Raw genomic sequence first — 20079 nt, forward strand, 5'->3', positions numbered from 1 at the left:
TTAATGCATGTAGGCAATTAAAGATTGGTATTTTGCCTGTTGACTCTAGCTATCTTTATGTATATTGCCACCTTTTGTTGTTAATAATGCTGAGGGTATAAATGAACAAGCCCTATCTCAGACCAAAAGAATCACAATCTCTGTGTTGTAACCTAACTTTTGGTATTAAAAGCACCCCATATGATTTCTAACGGTCACTCAGGGTTGTGAGCTAGTGGATTAGATGCTAACCGACTCTTCTGGGATTCATCCAGCTTGGTGAGGACTCCATACACTGGAACCATGGATCTTGGAATTACCTGGGAGCTTTAAAAACATACTGATGTAGGGTCCCACCCCCAGAGATTTGACTTAACTGATTTATCTGGGCAAGGGATTTTTCAAAGCTCCGTAGGATGCTCCAATGTGCCTAAGGCTAAAAGCCATAGGTCTAAGGCAGTGCTTCCAAACTAATGTGCATAGAAATCATCTACGGAGGGCACCTGGGTGGCTCGGTTGGTTGGGCGTCTGCCTTTGGCTTAAGTCATGATCCTCGAATCCCAGGATCGAGTCCCGCATCAGGCTCCCTGCTCAGCAGGGAGTCTGCTTCTCCCTCTGCCCTTCACCCCACTCTCTCTTGCTCTCTCTCTCTCTCAAATAAATATATAAAAATCTTAAAAAAAAAAGAAATCATCTAGGGATTTTGTTAAAATGCAAATTCTATTCTTTGTGGGATTTTTTTCTTTCTCTTTCTAAATTACTAAATACATGGTACAAGTTCTTTGTAGAAAATTAGAAAACACAAATAAACAAAAAGAAAATAATAGTTTTAATTCCACCACAGGGATGAAACTATTGATATTTTTATATATTTTATTATACGCTTTTTCCCTGGGGCATATGAAAAATACAAATATTTCTGGGGGGGGAGAAGTGCTCATACTGAGCAAGCTGATTTGAAAGATTCCTATATAATATACTAAACTATTACATATATTGATATCCGTATCTATCAGTGAACAGACTTCCCTGAAAACTGATAGATATGGATATCAATATATTTTATTTGATAACTTAGAAAGAAAAAAAAAACCCACAGATAAAGAATAGGATTTATACAGGGGTGCCTGGGTGGAGCAGTTAGTTGAGCATCCAACTCCTGCTTTTGGCTCAGGTCGTGATCTCAGGGTCATGAGATCGTGTCCTGCACTGGGCTCCGTGCTCAGCATGGAACCTGCTGGAGATTGTCTCTCCTTCTCCCTTTGTGACTCCTACTCATGTGCCTGCTCTCTCATTCTCTCTCAAATAAATAAATAAATCTTTAAAAAAAATAATAGGATTCATACAGAACTTTTAATAACTATCCCGCATTTCGGAGAGACCAACTATACAAACCACCATCATTGCAGTTTGAATGAAACCTGCCACAGAACTGAAACAGTCCCCTCACCAACACCATGGCGGGTTCCTATGCCAGACAGACATTTTTCCTTTTCGTTCCCCTCTCTCCTTCCCAGATAATACGTTCATACATTTTTTTGATCATGAACATCTGAGATAAAAAAAAACATGCTACTATCAGAAATACCCAATGATGCCTTTCTGTGACTTGAGATGTTACTCAATGCTTTTAAAAATATTTTTCTGTATAATATTTATACAAGTTTTTGAGAACTAAAAACAGTCATATATTCTCCACTGAGTTTCTGCCATATAATATTGCTTTAAGAATTTAAAATTCCTGTATATGTAAAATCAAATCATTAATCTACCCCAGAAGATAAGGTTAAAACCACAGTGAACAAAGATTTGCATACTTTGAGTCCTTGAGCTTTGCCATTAACTTAATTTATGATATTAGGCAGGTCATTTCACTTCTCCTCGTCCCCCATTTCCTTATGTAGGAAGATAAATAAATCTAGCTGATCTTGACTTAGTCCAGTCTAAACCAGCTGACTCATCTAAGAGGCTGCTTAACTAGATAATCTAAGAGGCCAAAACTAGTTTGAAAATTTGATGACTCCCCCGAGATTATCAAGGGAAAAATGTTTAAAGCCTGCCACTTTGATAGGCTTGTACTATTTTATCTAACTGTAGTTGACCCTTGAACAACGTGGGGGTGAGGGGTGCCAGCATCCCATGCTGTCAAAAATCCACGTATAATTTTTGACACCCCAAAACTTAACTAATAAAGAGCCTGTTGACATAAACAGTTGATTAACACATATTTTGAATGTTATATGTATTATATACTGTATTCTCACAATAAAGTAAGCCAGAGAAAAGAAAACGTTATTAAGAAAATCATAAGGAAGAGAAAATAAATTTCCAGGACTGACTGTACTTGTATTTATTGAAAAAACCCCCACATGTAAGCAGATATGCCCAGTTCAAACCTGGGTTGTTTATGGGGTCAACTATATATTGTCTCTGGCAGAGGAATCATATGGGCCATGTGTTGGGAATAAACTCATGTGAATTAACTCATGTCTTGCTAAATAAACTTGGATGTTCTCATAAAATGAGTTAATGCAAAATTCCACAACTATTCATTTACTTGATAGATGTGACAACATCACTTTAAAAAAATGTCAGTATTGGCTGGTACCATCACCAAAAAGGGACAATGCTAAGCCTTCTAATTTATAATTATTTGGGGGGGAACCCACAAAATGAGACAAATAAATTCAATAATTAAATAATTTCTAACAAAATGTTTGCCATTCCAGAGTCGGTAATCTTGTGCTCTATGCCACTTTAATCATTAATCTCTACTACAATTTTTGACCCTTTTGTTGATTAGATGCCCTTGAGTGAAAGCCCATCAAAGAGTCTCACACAGTTTGTGGAGATGATTAAAAAAATATTTTTTAATTGAAACACTGATTTGTAAAGGAAATGTGGCCACACTGTTATTATGCATCATCAGTATTGTCTTTGGAACCGCTAAATGTCATGTGACTTACTTTTGCACCTTACTACCTCTCCACTCCACATTCTGTTCTTCTGACAAACACGTTCCTTGTTCCCCTGTGAATCAATGAAAAAAAAAAAAAGGTTATTGCCAGGATTATACGTCAATGATGAAAAGATGATAAGGGAATGCAAAGTAATCTTAGCTATGAACCTGAATCTCCCAGCACTGGAATGCTAAATGAATTCATTAAATAAATATGGTTTAAGGATGAGGCTTACACTTTCAAAAATGCTTTCACCAATTTACTTCAAAATTCATACCCAGGCTGACCAGTGTAATTAAAGGACAGACTTTGTTTCACTTTCTATTTAAGTGACAACTGATTATAACCAATAGCAAAGGTTGATAAGGAATGTGTTTGAAATGTCAAGGAAGTATACTTGCTGAGTAAATTTTAAAAATATTTTGAATTGAATTTACTTTTCAATACCTGAGAGGTACAGCAAAGAATGGGAATTGTTTTTTTTACCCCTTTGAACATGAAACAAGTAAAAATATCTTACTGGTATGAGGATTGAATTTTTTGACAATGTAACGTATCCATTAAAGATAAACTTACACTATTAAGGGCCCAAGAATTTAAAATTTTAAATATTTGGAGTAAAAATCTTTCTAAATTTTACTTCCCTACCTTCTGAAATAAAGCAAAATGAATAGAATTTACTTGAAAAATTATTTATAATTATTATTCTGAATATATTTTTGTACATTCTTCAATAGCCCATAACCCTTGATGGCTATATAGGCTGTTGGACCCCTATCGTTATTATAGGTAATATAGGAGCTAAGATTACTATTCTTTGACTTCTGGATATAATTTTTATGAGTCTTTGTTTCTTCCTTCTTTGTTGTTTATCCTTTACTACAATCATCAGTGTTCCTAAATAGTAAGGGAGCTGGCTTTAATGGCTTGTCATATACCTCCTCAAAATTAATAAAAAATAATTCACAAACTAAAATAGTACATTTTCCTGTGCAAACATAAGTATATAAACATAGTAAAAGTATAGCAAATGTTAACAATGTTTATCTCTGGATGAAGAATCCTGAAAAACTACTTTTCTTTTGCATTTTCCAACCTTTCTATAATCAACACATATTGCTTTTGTCAATAAGAAAAAATTAATGACTTTATATTAAAAGACCTGTTTACTCAATTGATTCAACTTTTTCTTAGGAAGTCAGGATAATAACCCTCTATTAAAATCAACAGAATCTTAAAAAAATAAAAAATAAAATAAAATAAAGTCAATGAAACTTTATAGGTAAAGATTTATCAGTAGACTGATAGCTCAAAGAAAATATCTTTGAATAGAAGAATAATGATGAAAGACATTAGGTAAAACCAAAAGAGAGGCAAGAGCTCTTTGTCAGACATCTTGCTAAGGCAGAATACAGCTTCAAGATAATTTGATATCCCAACGGCTCTGAGCAATGAAACAGGTAACAAAATCTGTGTGCATATGTTGACTTAGAATCAAGCCCCTTAATACATTACTTAGAATCTAATCTTTTTAAACATATAGTATAAAATTTTATTTTATTTATTACTTCATAGCAGATAAGGAATTTAAAGCTTGGAGAAGAACTCAAACACATGCAAAATATAACAGTAGAAAGAAAAGTAACAAACTCCCATATAGCCATCACCCACCTTATATGATTAATTCAAGGCCAACCTTGTTTCATCTAAGCCCTACTGCCTTCCTAAGAATGCATCTTATTTTGAAGCAAATCCCAGACATCAAATCATTTACCAGTAATTATTTCAGTACGAATCTCTAAAAGATGCGGGCTCTTAAAACTATAACCACAATAACCAATAACACTATCACAGTTTAAACAGTAACAATTCCTTAATATTAATAACAATCCTGTTAGCAGTCAAATTTCCAATTGTTGCATAAACTTTATAACTTATTGCTTTATGGTTCACTTGAATCCAGACTAAAATAAGGTCTACATGGTTTATGTACCTCTTTAAAATACAGGTTCCTTCTATTTCTTCCCCTCTTACCCTGTCGACTTATTTGTTTCAGAAACTGGAAAACTGGGTCAGTTGTTCTTTAGCTACTTCTACAGACAGAATTTTGCTGATGACTGCATTATGGTATCTCTTACCAAGTACTTCTGCCTTTGGTACTGGCAGTCAGATTTAGAGGTTTGATAAGATTCAAACTCAGCTTTTCTTCTTTTTGGCAAGACTTTTTCATATGGTGTGTTTTTCCGTCCAGAGGCACATAATATCTGGTTGCCTCTTCTTTTTCTAACACCAGCAGCCATGACGATGATGACCTCAATCAACTAGTTCATAGCGTTGCAAACTCTGAGATTTAAGTTCTATCAATTATTGACTGAAATACTTCTATAAAGGAAACTTCCATTCATTTACTATTGGTTTTCTTGTCATCCAGTTAGCATGGAAAAGACAATTCTTCCCCTTTCATTGTCTGTTTTCAAAATAATGAATTTGTTCATGAACATCCTCTAATAGTTACCAAGTGATTTTCTGTGTCCTTATGAGTCTACTGTTACTCATGACAGATTTGATGTGTTTAGCCCATTAAAGTTATTGCCTTATTGAAGCCCAAATGGTCTCATGTAGGCCTGTGGGAACCTCATCCAGTTGGCCTCCAAGTCTTTTTCACATGTAGTCTTTAATAGGTTCCCTAATATCTCACATGACAAGCTTTTCTAGGCTAATCTTTTACATTTCATGTCCCACACCTGGCACTGGTTATTTTTGCAAGTAACTAGACATTAATATTTCTTAAAAGTTTCTAAGACGATTCTAACAGGTAGCTTAGAATGAGAACTATTGCTATAGCATTTCTCTCAATTTTGTAGTTAACACTGGGATATTCCCCAAATTTTTTAAGGTAAATCATCTACTTCCTCAAACTTAATGACCCATCTAGTTACTAAATATTAAATTTAAATTCATAAGCTTAAATTTTATACCACTTTACTTCTTAACAAATTGCAAGATTAATACTCTCACATTAAAAAATTAATTTCAAAACCAGAAAAACTCTCCAACTGCAATCAACCATTACATTATCATACTTCTTTTTTTTCTTTTTTAAAAATCTTCTAAGGAAATGAAAAAAGATCCATGTAAGTTTAGTTCCAGATTTCATGGACCTATCTTATGACAATTCTCTGAGTCATGGTCAAAAAATTATGGAATGTACTATACAAATTAAACAAATAACTGGCAATGAATACTTCTGCAAAACCCACATTTAAATACCACTACTACAATAAAAACAGGAAGAAGGTTCCTGTAAAACCAGATGATGACATTAGGAAATATAAGCAAGCCTCTTAAATTTGAAGTTTGATGATATGATCAATGCTTCAGCAAAACTGACTCCAGATAGGAGGGGAGGATGGCAGTGGACTCGGAGGACCCTAGACTCACCTCATCCCACAAATACAACTAGATAACTATCAAATCATACTAAATACCCCTCAAGTCAACTTGAACACTGGCAGAACAAACTCCATAACTAAAGGTAGAGAAGAGGCCACAATGAAGAAGGTAGGGAGTGCAGAGATGCATTTTGGGAGAGAAAAAGACCATGGCCACTGCAGTGGGGAGGGAGCTGCAGTAGCAGAGAAGAGTGAGAGACAGACTAGCACCCAAGGGAGCACATGGGGAGGATGAATCCCCATAGCAATCGGCTTGGAAAGCAAGAGGGCCTGAATTTTGTAAGTTCTGGTGGGCTCAAAGCCTAGAGTTTTAAAGATCCGTGTGTTTGGCTCTGAAAGAGCTTGGAGGACATTGGAGTTGTTCTTAGAGAGAAGGCAGGCAAACATCCCCAGACATACAGCATGGACACAGTGATCTGAAGAATGCCTGGGGCACACAGTGTGGAGGTTAGTTGCTCATCTGAGAGTGTGTCTCAGAGAGGCAGCATTAACGGAGAGATCCCTCTGGAACAAAGGAACTGGCAGGCACCATTCCTCGCCCCCCTCAGCAGAATCACAGGGCTACCTGCAGAAACCAGCGCAGTGTCGACACTCACTACCTAACTCACTTATACCAATGCTGCCATCCCGCACTCCAGAAGAACCCTCCTTCCCAGTCACACTTGCCTCAGTCCCAGTGCAGTAGGCCCCCTACTCCAGTAGACCAGCCTTAACCCCTGCCAACACTGCACCTCCTGACCTGGGAGTTTTGCAAGGCCTCAGTTCTGGTGGTGGTGGTGGTGACAGGTCTCATTTCACAAGCAGACCAGAGCACACCTAGTTAAATGTGCCACATTTAGGGCAGGGACAAACGCTGTCCACAATTGGCAAAGAGAACCTCTGCAGACCACTGGCCTGAAGGATAAAGCAGCCAGGACACAAAAGCAGAGCACATGCAACACACATTGGAGACACTCTCAGAAGCACCAGGCCCTGTGGAACAAGGGACACTACACTGCAGGGCACTATAGGACCTCTTCTTCATAAAGCCATTACCCTCAAGAATAAGAGACATAGTATTCTTAACACAGAGAAACAGGCACAGAGAGTTAGACAAAATGAGAAGACAGAGGATTTTGTCCCAAATGAAAGAACGGGACAAGGCCACATCCAAAGATCTAGGCAAAACAGATATAAGTAACATGCCTGATGGAGAATTTAAAGCGATGATCATAAGGATATTCACCGGACTTGACAAAAGAATGGAGGACATCAGTGAGACCATTAACACAGAGATAAGGAACAGCATAGCAGAGATAAAGGGCTCAATAAACAAAATAAGAAACATACTTAACAGAAGTAACAGCAAGCTGGAAGAAGAGGAAAGAAATAATGACACAGAAGACAGAGTAATGGAAAGTAATCAAGCTGAACAATAGAGAGAAAAAAGAATTATGCAAAATGAGAACAGATTTAGGGAACTCAGTGACTACATCAAACATAATAACATTATGGTATTATTAGCATAATATTATACTAATATTAATACTCCAAGTATTACTGGAGTCCCAGAAGAAGAGAGAGAAAAGGGGGTAGAGTATTTATTTGAAGAAGTAATAGCTGAGAACTTTCCTAAATCTGGGGACAGAAACAGATATCCAGATCCAGGAGGCACAGAGAACCCCCAACAAAATCAACAAAAGCAGATCTACACCAAGACACATTGTGACTAAAATGGCAAAATATAGCGAGAAAGAAAAATATTAAAAGCAGCAAGACAAAATAAGACAGTTACATACAAAGGAAACCTTATATGGGTACCAGTGGATTTTTTAGCAGAAACATTCCAAGCCAGAAGGGAGTTGTAAGATATATTCAAAGTGCTAAATGAGAAAAATCTACAGCTCAGAATACTCTATCCAGTAAGGCTATCATTTAGAATAGAAGGAGAGATAAAGAGTTTCCCAGACAAACAAAAACTAAAGGATTTCATGACCATTAAACCAGCCCTGCAAGAAATATTAAAGGGGACCCTTTGGGTGGAAAGGATAGACCAAAAATGACATAATGAAGGTAGGAAATACAAAGCAATAAAAATGAATATTTTTGTAAAAAATCAATCAAGGAACTCACAAAATAAAAGGATGTAAAATATGACACCATACACCTAAAATGTGGGGAGGTGAGGAGGAAAGAATGGGTTCAAACTTAAATATCTATCAACTTAATTTAGACTGCTATACGCAGAAGATGTTATATACAAACCTAATGGTAACCACAAATCAAAAACCACTAATAAATATGCACAGAATGAAGAGAAAGAAATCCAAATGTATTGCTAAAGAAAATCAGCAAAACATGAGAGAATTAGATAAGAAAGGATCAGAGAAAAACTTCAGAAACAGCCACAAAACAAGTAATAAAATGGCAATAAATACATATCTATCAATAATTATTTTGAATGTAAATGGACTAAATGCTCCAATCAAAAGACAGAGGGTGACAGAATGGATGAAAAACCAAGACCCATCTATAAACTGCCTACAAGAGACTCATTTTAGACCTAAAGACACCTGCAGACTGAAAGTAAGGAGATGGAGAAACATCTGTCATGCACCTGGATGTCAAAAGAAAGCCAGAGTAGCAATACTTGTATCAGAAAAAAACCCCTAACCAGACTTATCAAAAAAGAAAAGAGAAAGGACTGAAATAAATAAAATCATAAATGAGAAAAGAGAAATAACAACCAACACCACAGAAATATAAACAATCAGGATATTATGAAAAATGTTGGATGTAGAGAGTACTTAAAAATAAAAATCTTTAAAAAAAGCTTCTATACAGTGAAGGAAACAATCAACAAAACTAAAAGGCAACCTATGGAATGGGAGAAGATATTTGAAATGACATGTCTGATAAAGGGTTACTATCCAAAACATATAAAGAACTCAACACCCAAAAAACAAATAATTCAATTGAAAATGGGCAGAAGACATGAACAGACATTTATCCACAGAAGACATACAGATGGCCAACAGACACATGAAAAGATGCTCAATATCACTCACTACCAGGGCAATGCAACCCAAACTACAATGAGATATCATGTCACACCTGTCAGAACAGCTAAAATAAAAAACACAAGAAACAACAAGTATTGGTGAGTATGTGGAGAATAAGGAACCCTCTTGCACGGTTGGTGGAAAGGCAAACTAGTGCAGCCACTGTAGAAGACATTATGGAGGCTCCTCAAAAAGTTGAAAATAGAACCACCCTACGATCCAGCAATTGCCCTACTGGGTATTTACCCAAAGAATACAAGGACACTAATTGAAAGGGGTATACACACCCCTACATTTATTGCAGCATTATTTACAATAGCCAAGATATGGAAGTAGCCCAAGTGTCCATCAACTGATGAATGGATAAAGAAGATGTGGTATATATTACAATGGAATATTACTCAGCCATAAAAATAATGAAATCTTGCCATTTGCAATGACATGGATGCTAAGTGAAATAAGTCAGTCAGAGAAAGACAAATACCATATGATTTTACTCATATGCAGAATTTAAGAAACAAAACAAGTGAACAAAGGGGAAAAGAGAAACAGAAACAAACAGAGAAAGAGACTCTTAACTATGGAAAACAAACTGATGGTTACAGAGGGGAGGTAGGTGGGGGGATGGGTGAAATAGGTGATGGGGATTAAGGAGGGCACTCATCATGATGAGCACTGGGTGATTAAAAAAAAATTAAAATCAACTGCAGCCTTCCCACCAAAGTAAATAGGGAGACACAGGTGTTGCTGATGGGGTTTAATACTACAAACCAGGAGTGGTCTTGAGCCCTAACTTGTTATTTGGTTAGAACTGCTCTGAGGATTTTCAGGCCACACTTGCCATACGGCAACCTGGCATCTCAACCAAGAACCCTCTAAGGTACTTAAACCCATTGCTTGAGGAAATCTTAGTTTGTATACCTAAATCCCTATGGTCATCTCCCCACGGTGACAGATGGACTGCCCTGTTACGCAGCAGGATTAATAGGAGGCCAAAACACAGGCTTAAATGACCAACTAAAGTAACAGTATCAGTCTTGTGGCTGGTATTCCAGCTTCCTCTTCTTTTTCATGGCTCTGATTTTTTGAATTTGAGACTTACTTTGTTCTTTAAAATTATAAGTCACTTTAAATATTTCTTGGAGAGTGTTAGGATATACGGTAACAAAGTTTAAAAAATCTTTTAGGGCCCAAATCAGTGAAACAAACTGGTGTTAATACTAAAAATGTTCCCAAGTATATTGGAAAAACAAATTAATTCTAGTTAACCAACTTATTCACTTACCTCTAATTCATAGCCAGGTTCACACTGATAAATAATTGTGCTTTCAAAACTGTATTTACTGCCAAACACAAACCCGTGTTCTGGACTTTCAGGTTTTCCACAAGAAACTGGACTGCAGGACTCATCAGAAAATGGTGGCTCCCAGGTGCCATCAAGCTAAATAACAAATGACAGATTAGAAATTATATTTAGGGGCGCCTGGGTGGGTCAGTTGCTTAAGCGTGTGCCTTACACTCAGGTCATGATCCTGGAGTCCTGGGATCAAGTTCCCACATCGGGCTCCCTGCTCGGTGGGGAGTCTTCTTCCCCCTCTGACCCTCCCCCCTCTCAGGCTCTCGCTCTCTCTGTCTCTCAAATAAATAAATAAAATCTTTAAAAAAAAAGAAATTACATTTAGGAGTTAATACATATGAATGAAGAAATTGGCAAATATTGGCATAGAAGAATAATCCCCAAAATGATCGTTCTACTTCTGATACGTATTATCTGTGGCCTTAAAAAAAACACACATTAATTATTAGATGGCCTTTTTAGTTATTGCTGAACAATTTTAGACATTTCTTACACACATAAAACAAGCATTTTGTTCCTAATAGAATCCATTAAAAAAATCAAGAAGTATGTTTTCATTACGATGAACGAAGACTGGAAGGTTGACACAAATATTCCATGACTGATACTAATGTGTCCTTACATTTCACTTTACTGCCACCCCCCTCCCGCCCCCTGCCCCACTCAGAGTTAACATCTTTCAGCATCTTTCTATTTGAGTGAAGTGAGGCATACCCAGATGTTTCTCTTGAAGACTGTTATTCTCTTGCTAATATTTTTGTTTTTCTTTGAGCTGGATAACAGTCTAAAACAGGACATTTATTCCACATTTGAGGCAGAATTAATTTTATATATGTGTCTGCCTCATAATTAACCATTCCCCTAATGTCAGAAATATAAGTTGCCTCTAATTTTTCAATACTGTGAATAATGCTTCAATAAATCTATCTTTCTACATAAATTATTCTGGGCATTACTATTAACTTTTAAAAACTATGTGGTATTGGTTTCTTTTGATATATCCGGATCTGTTTTGGCATATTTTAGTTTTTTCCTGTAATGGTTACTTCACTATATCAGAATAATTTGTTTACTAATGATTCCTTTCTTCATGGACTTGTGATGATTCCTTTATCAGGATGTACTTTTGATTTATTTCTTCCATTCCCCTCATTTTCCTGTCTGCTGAATCTATACCAACACCACACTGATAGGACCTTTGTAATTCTGTAATATGTCTTAATTTCAGGAAGGGCCGGAGCTCCTTCAGTATTCATTCTTCAAAATTCATATTGATCTTCTCATCCATTTATTTGTTCTATGAAGTACAGAATCGTTTTGTTGTATCAAAATAAAATTTTTCTAGGCACTGAACATAGTTTTAGACAATTTCTGCATTTAAACACTTAGAAAAGGTCTATTCTACCTTTTAGAACAGAATCCAACCCAAAACTCATTTGTGTGGGGTTTGTGTGAGGGGTCATACCTTATGTGGAGAAAGTAATGAGGGTTGTGAAAAATAAATTATTGACTCCACAAATAAACCAAACCCATACATCAGGGTCCTACAGGGCACACGGAGGAGCATCCAGTTGTCCACACACCCAACCCAGACAAGCTCTGGAGGAACGTTGAATTAATTCCCTAAGCATGTCCCGACAGGACAAACTTCCTGTAAGTTTATTTCAAACAGCTCGGGGTCCTTGAAAAAGCTGTCCCTCAAACTGCTTCAGCTCTAAATCTAGAAGGGACCATCTGGAATGATACCAATTTTGAGAGCGCAGTAACTCTGACAGTCATCTGACCTGTTTCCTGAGATGTTCCTGTTTTTAGGTTTGGTAGCAATGAATCACTGAGTATGCATGATTTATAAATGGAAAACCAGGAGGATTATGAAACAGTTCTTGAGTCCCTACTAAATGTCAGGTATGTACTAGATGCTTTATAAACATTAAATAATTTAATTCTTCCCATTACAGATTTACAAATAAGGGGGGGGAAATAGGTCATCACAGAGCCTGTCAATATTTGAGATGGAGTTCAAAGGAATGTTTAAGGTAAAAGTCATTTTTATACCATACAGCCTGTCCCCCCCCTTTCAGCTCCTCCCTCCCCCAACTCCAGCAACAGAAGAATATATCGATAACTCACTTTATTTTTCTTTCTCTGGTGAAGAGGGTGTGTTAGGGATATCTGCTCTTTATGGTGCTGATCTAGGCATTTCCCTCCATTTACTCTCTAGTTCCTCATTCTGACCATACAAGACATATATTGTTATACACATTTTTTCAAATAAGGAGACTGAAGCTCAGACATTTTAAGTGACTTTCTTAAAGTCACACAAGTAGTAGGTAGCAGAGACAGGATTTGATCTAAGTTACTGTCTGTTTCTGCAACCTCTGGTTTTTCTACTAAAACTGGAAACATTTGGTACCAGTCAGGGCTCGTTTCCCATACAAGGACACTCTTTACTACATTTATGTGTAGACCATCTGACTTATGGTTAATTTTTCATGAATATTTTGTTATAGATATTTTAACATTTTATCTCACTTTGGCACTTTTCACCTACTCTTGGCATTTTTTTAGTTTAAAAATGGGAATATTAAAAAGAAAGCCATGTTTTACAATATTTCTACCAAAAAACTCCTCAAATTCTTGACACAGTTGGAAACTTGAGACATTTTTTTCTTTTCAGGATAGTCAGATACTGCTGTAGACACACACACACACACACATTTAATATATATAAATGAGTTACACATACACATTCTAGGACAGAGAATCTTACCTGACACGTTGATATGTTAACTCCCTCATAGATATACCCTTCTGCACATGACACAGAAACTTGCTTATTCACACTGAAATCATCCCCATGAACACGTATATGTGTTATATTTGCTGGAGGAGGGCATTTTTTAGGGCTGCAGAAGATTCTCTCGGGAAACCAATGACCATCTTTCTGGCAGGTGAATGTATCTATATCTTTATCCATCACATAACCTTCCAGACACCTGCAATGGAAAAGCAAAATAAGTGCCTTAAAGAGAGTACAATACAGTTGGTGACTTATTCTTGGATTTAAGATGCTGTTACAAAGCTCAGTAGATATTTTATGTGATATATTGAAAGTGATTTGAATGTCAAGGGAATGGCATTGCCGTGCAAAAACACCAACGTAACAAATGACAAGCAGATCAGTCCTTAGCTGCCCACATTAAGAATTGGCCAAGCCTAAAGTTGATTTAAATGTTGTTGACATTATTTACCCTTGTTGTGGATAATATCAATACTGAATTCACTTTTATTCTGCAAATAGCTAACAGTTCAAAAAATTCTAGACAAAGCACAAAACAGACTCAGATATTAGTAAGAATATGACATAATTAATATTTATTGAGAATCTACTTTATGCCAAGCACTGTTCTAAGTCCTTTATATAGGGTATTTCTTTTAATCCTGAGTAGTAGATACTATTATGTAACAACAGTATTGGTGTTCAAACTCAAATCAACCTGGCTCTAAAATACTCTATGATTTTTTTTAAAATTTGCATTTATTTATTCAGCAAATGTCTACCCCCAGCACTTATTAGTTTCTAGTCACTGTTCTAAGTGTTCTACACATATTAATTCATTTAATTCTCATGTCAACCCTATGAGCAGGTATGATTATTATCTTGATTCCCATTTGGCAGATGATGAAACTGACATCAGAGACACTAAATAACTTCCCCAGCAAGTAACAGAGATGACATTCCTGCCTAGGGAGTCTGGTTCTAGAACCCACGCTTTCACTACTATACTACACTGCCTTTTAAGTTAAACCATTTAGCTAATTAATATTTATTAGGGGGATATATTTTTTCAATTTCACAAATCACCAGGCTAGGTAGGAGTCACAGGTTTTGTAAACTTGTAATCTGTTTACTACAAGTAAAGATCTGAAACATAATCAATATATGACACGGCATAACAAATGGGGGGGCTCTTGAGAAGCAGGTGATACTGTGATTTCTCAAGATATCTCACACATCAACATCTGAAGAGAAAACTGAAGATGTATTTCAAAAGCAAGGGAAAATTTTTATTTTTCTTCTCAGTGCATGATCAATTATCCTTCATTTCTTATCATTGATGATACTCCCTTGGGTCTCCTCCCTACTGAAATTAGGAGAAAATGAAGGTAGGGCTAAGATGGTCACCATAGACATGTTTAAGAAGAGTAACTGAATTATTAAAATCTAAGAAGCCAATATGTGAAGGATAATCCATAATCCCTTCAGAGACGTGAATAAAATCTAAATTGATTTAGAGGGTTGAGATATCTTATGGGCATTTATTCCAATAAAAATTTAACTTATAAATTTATTCCATATTCTCTTATTTCTTTTTAATAATGAATTATAGATAACTTTACAGCAAAAAGTCACTATTTGTGCATCAAATAGTTTAGTTTGTTCAAATAGCATAAGTTGGAAGTCTACTTAAGATATCTTGCTATATATACTGATCAATGAAGGTATGTACTTTTTGATCTGAATTCTTAAGCTTTTGCCTTATTTTCCCAATATTTGCTTGTATGAATATAACCATAAAGTGATATCATAAAGAAACATACCAGCATGACGTTTAAAAGGAAAAAGAGCCTGGTGACTTAAGAGATGCAAAAGCCAGCTAGAGGATCTCACAGTTTCATGAAGGTCAACAGAATATGATAATCACGAAAATTATATTAGGGACTTCAATCTGAAAATGTAGAAGTTTATTTTTTGTAGCCAATGGATTTCTAAACAGTTATGAATAGAATAAGGTCAAGCATTCAAAGCTTCAGTTTTGGGGTGCCTGGGTGGCCCAGTCAGGTAAGCGTCTGCCTTCGGTTCAGGCCCTGATCCTGGAGTCCTGGGATCGAGCCCCGCGTCAGGCTCCCTGCTCAGTGGGGAGCCTGCTTTGCCCTCTGCCTGCCACTCCCCCTGCTTGCGTGCTCTCTCTCTGACAAATAAATAAATAAAATCTTTAAAAAAATAAAAAATAAACAAAAGCTTCAGTTTTTGGAGAGGAGTCCAGAGATGGTATTTTCCCACTTAGCTTAATTTTTTTTGACCTAGCACTTTTTATTTTACAATCTTGTCTGCACCCTTTGGAGATGCTAGAGCCATGACCTTACCTGAGTTTCACTTTACTTTCAAAAGTGTGTGCCTCTCCAGTGGCCACTGCATTGGCCACAGATGGTGGGGGTCCGCAGGACAAGGGCTCACAGACTGGATAAGGCTGGCTCCATGTCCCTTTCTCTGTACAAACCAGATCTGAACTGCCTTGTAGGACAAACCCAGATCTGCAGTTGTAAGTTATCACATTTTCCTCCCAAGAGCCGCTAGCACTGATGAATGCATTTGGTATTGTTGGGGGGGATCCACAAGAAGTGTGTTCACAGTATGGGAAGCCAGAGCTCCACTGGCCATTGGCTTCACAGGTGATTTCAGAAACTCCATGGAGCTTGAAGCCTTTGAAGCACTGAATCTGGGCTGCCTTTCCGCAGCCAAAATCTGTCCCATTGGCAGCTCCATTTTGAATCACTGGCGTGGCACACCTACAAGGCAGACAGGAAGGCGGGCTGCCACTCCAGGAACCGTTGGAAAGACACCTTCTTGAAGGACTTCCATGGAGCTTATAGCCAGGAAAGCACTGATATTGTATATGCCCCCCATGATAAAAGGAGAAGCCATTAGAAAAGCCATGGGGAAGATCTTCAGGAGGGCCACAGTTGACTGGTTTACAGAAAGGAAACTCTGCATCCCAGTTACCATCAGACTGACAGGTGAGTTTTGGAGCACCATGCAACATGTAGCCATCCTGACAGTGGAACACCACTTCCTTTCCAAAGCCATAGTCCAGGCCATCCATCACTCCATTTGCCACCTGCGGTGGGGTGGCACATCTGACGGGCACACAGATGGGAGTGGTTCCATTCCAACTTCCGTCGGCAAGACAGACGCGACTCCTGGCTCCCTCAAGTAAGAACCCGACATTGCAAGTGTACTCAACCTCTTTTTGGAATGTATATTCATTTCCTTTCACCTGACCATTGGCTGAGACTGGAGGTGACCCACAGTCCACAGGAACACAAACTGGCTCATTCTCATCCCAATTTTTATTTTGTTGGCACGTTCTCCTCTCGGGGCCATTCAACACATACCCAGGATTACACTCATAGTACAACACACTCAGGTATGTGTAGTTGCTTCCTTTGATGGAGCCATTCATAAGTGGATTTGGTGTTTTGCATGAAATGGCCTCACACCGTGGAGAAACACCACTCCATTCTTTGTTCTGTAGACAAAATCTCATGTCGGAGCCCAGCAGAACGTGTCCAAGTTTGCAGCTATACTGTACAGCATTGCCCATGGTTGTCTCTGTAAAATGCAAAAATCCATTTTCAGGAGCAATGGGCAAGTCACACTCAATTGAAATGCAGGATGGGGCACTGCCATTCCAAGTGCCATCTTCCTGGCACATCAGCACAGGGCTCCCTAAAAGCTCATATCCTGGATTACAGGTGTATGAAACAACGGCACCATATAGAAAGTTTGCTGAATGTGTAGTAGGAAATCCTTTCGTGCTTCCCCCAGTTTTAGCCCCTGCTGTCAGATGGTGAGGAGGGCGAGGAGTCAGATATGGAACTTCCATCATATCTTCTTCTTCTCCAAAATATCCCTGACCATCTTTCACCTTAGTACATTCTCCAAAATCAATATGAGGCGGGAGACCACAGTCTATGGGTACACATGTTGGTATGAAGCTTGACCATCCTGACTCTTCACAGGTCTGCATGGCATGACCAGCTACCTGGAACCCAGGTAAGCAGCTGTAGATGATCATGGCCCCGTAGCTGTAATCTGCACCTTCTACAAAACCATTTTCAATGGGTTGTGGGGGATTACAGTGGATGGCACTGCATGATGGAACATCCATATCCCATTCGCCTGTCTCTAAACAAGTCAAGGCTTTGGGACCTTCCAGCCTGAAGCCTCGGTCACAGGAGTATGTAATGGTCTGCCCATAGTGTAGGTTCGTGTAAGAGAATTTGCCGTTTGAAATCTCCTTGGGCGTTGGGCACTCAATGGGTTTACAGGTGGGTTTTCCTCCAAGCCAGTGGCCATTTTCTCCGCAAAGGATGGTAGTATTTCCCACCAGCTCAAAGCCGGGCTTGCAGGTATAGAGAGCTGTGCTGAGATAGGCAAGACCTTGTACGTCGATGATGCCATCGAGAATTTCCTCAGGGTGGGGACATTCCACGGGGACACATTCTGGCAGTGGAAAACTCCATGTACCATCAGCTTGGCAGGAGGTGGTAGGATCCCCTCTCAGGAAAAATCCATCCACGCAAGAATACTTGACGGTACTTCCAAAATGAAGAGCCGAAGAAGGAGCGGGGACACCAAAGGAAATGAGGGGAGGTGGGAGGCAAAGAACCATCTTACAAAGAGGAAAAGAATCATTCCATTGCTGTGATGGCAAGCATTTCAGGACAGAGGGCCCCTGAAGGGCATGTCCTTCTTTACAAGAAAATGTTACCACTCCTACTTCAGTAGCTAACTCCTTCAGGACGAGCTGGTTTTCCAAGAGGGGAGGCTCTGGGCACTTGGCAGGCACACACTTCTGGTTTGGCTTCTTATTCCATTTGCCAGATTTCTGGCACGTCCAAGAATTATCACCGATAAGCTCATAACCCTCATTACAGAAAAACTGAACCTTGGACCCTACTTCAAAATTTTCTCCTTTCACGTAGCCATTCTGGATCAGGGGAGGTTTTCCACAGTTGAGAGGGACGCACGACAGAGGGGATTCACTGTGCCAGTGGCGATTGGCTTGACAGACAAATACGGGACTTCCAACTGACTTATAGCCTGGATTACACCGGTATCTCACTTCACTCTCAAAGATCCTGCCAGTTGTATGCTGTATAATAGGGAGAAAACACTTAAGTATAATTTGTATAACAAATAATATAATTAACTAAATACACTGAATAGTAATAAGAAAATAGACTAAAATGCCTATGTTAAAACAAATCAGTTAAGACATAAGCAAATAAAGATTTATGTTTTTTTTTTATTAGGTCTATTCTATTTTTAGTAAGTGAAAAGAACAGGTCGAATTAGGTAATCCCTATTGCAGAAATGCCTACAAAAAGGCTGAGCCTATAATAAGTAAAAGATCAATAGTTTTTAAATTGATGATTTGGTAGACTACTACCAAAAATTATAAATTACTTAGTAAGTTCAAAAACATCTTGCTCACCAAAGCAATGCTCTCGTTTGTTGCTTTAACCACAGAGAAGGAAACATACACATACAACCTACATTTGTTAATGTTGTCAAAAAAGCAAATAAAATATTTTTCATGGCTATATTCCTAATAGTACAAAGTTTTGTGTTCATTCTTAACATACTTTTAAAAAATTGCTGCTATAAAGATGGGAAATTATTTTATCTTTTAAACAAAAAGTTAATATTCATGATCTCAACAGTTAAATAAATAAATGACTAATATGATTACAGGTCATTTTTAGGCACTACCAAAGATGAGTTAGTTATGCAAATGTTAAAAAGATTATCATTGTAAAAAGTCTAGCTTCCATGCTATAGTGAACTTCTTGCTCTAGTGGACATAATTCTTTGTTTTGTTTACTTATTATTTCTTGGGTACCCCCACACACATGTAAACGCCATGCCATCACAGACCTAATCTGTATCGTTAAATACTAGCTCTCCAATGCTTACCTGGCACCTAGTAGGAGCTCCAGAGATATTTGTTAAATGAAGAAAGCCTCCTTATCTATATATACTCTCTTCCAATGGAACACTACTACATTGGAGCAAAGGCGTTAAACAGAAGGTGTTTGTTTACTGTTGTTTTAGAATATAAAGGAGAAAAGGTATTATGTATGTGTGGGTTTTTACATAATGTTTAATTAGAATATTGTCTCTTTAAAATAGCTCTTGATTTGGGGAAATAGATTAGGCACATATTAATGTGAAAGGAAAATATGTGTGGATCTGATAGAACCCTTTGTCCTGGTGAAACTACCTTTAGGTCCACTGAAAGAACTGTAGTAACTGCATGATAGTGAATGGATGATTCACCTCATCTTTTGTCTAAAAATTAGAAATGATACTAGATTTCTCTAGGTTCCATTAGACCTTGATTTCTATAAAATATACATCCATCTTGGAATAATTTCTTCTACAAAGGAAAACAATATTATATTAAAATTGGCCCATTCTAACTTCATAGTTAGGGCTAAGG

At 37.6% G+C, this 20079-nt stretch overlaps 1 protein-coding gene across 1 annotated transcript in view; it reads right to left on the bottom strand.

The window, feature by feature from the left end:
- Window positions 1-20079, bottom strand: part of SVEP1 (sushi, von Willebrand factor type A, EGF and pentraxin domain containing 1) — a 193149-nt gene that overhangs the window by 18431 nt on the left and 154639 nt on the right. The window contains exons 38-41 of the mRNA XM_028108637.2: window positions 15938-18729; window positions 13560-13785; window positions 10718-10873; window positions 2946-3009 (exon numbers count right to left, since the gene is read on the bottom strand). Of these exons, the coding sequence (XP_027964438.2) occupies window positions 2946-3009; window positions 10718-10873; window positions 13560-13785; window positions 15938-18729 (3238 nt within the window). The remainder of the gene's footprint in view (window positions 1-2945; window positions 3010-10717; window positions 10874-13559; window positions 13786-15937; window positions 18730-20079) is intronic.

The sequence above is a fragment of the Eumetopias jubatus genome, unplaced genomic scaffold (genome assembly GCF_037043125.1).
Source record: "Eumetopias jubatus isolate StellerSeaLion01/CBP00866 unplaced genomic scaffold, mEumJub1_p1.0 scaffold_15, whole genome shotgun sequence".
In the NCBI taxonomy this organism is placed as follows: Eukaryota; Metazoa; Chordata; class Mammalia; order Carnivora; family Otariidae; genus Eumetopias; species Eumetopias jubatus.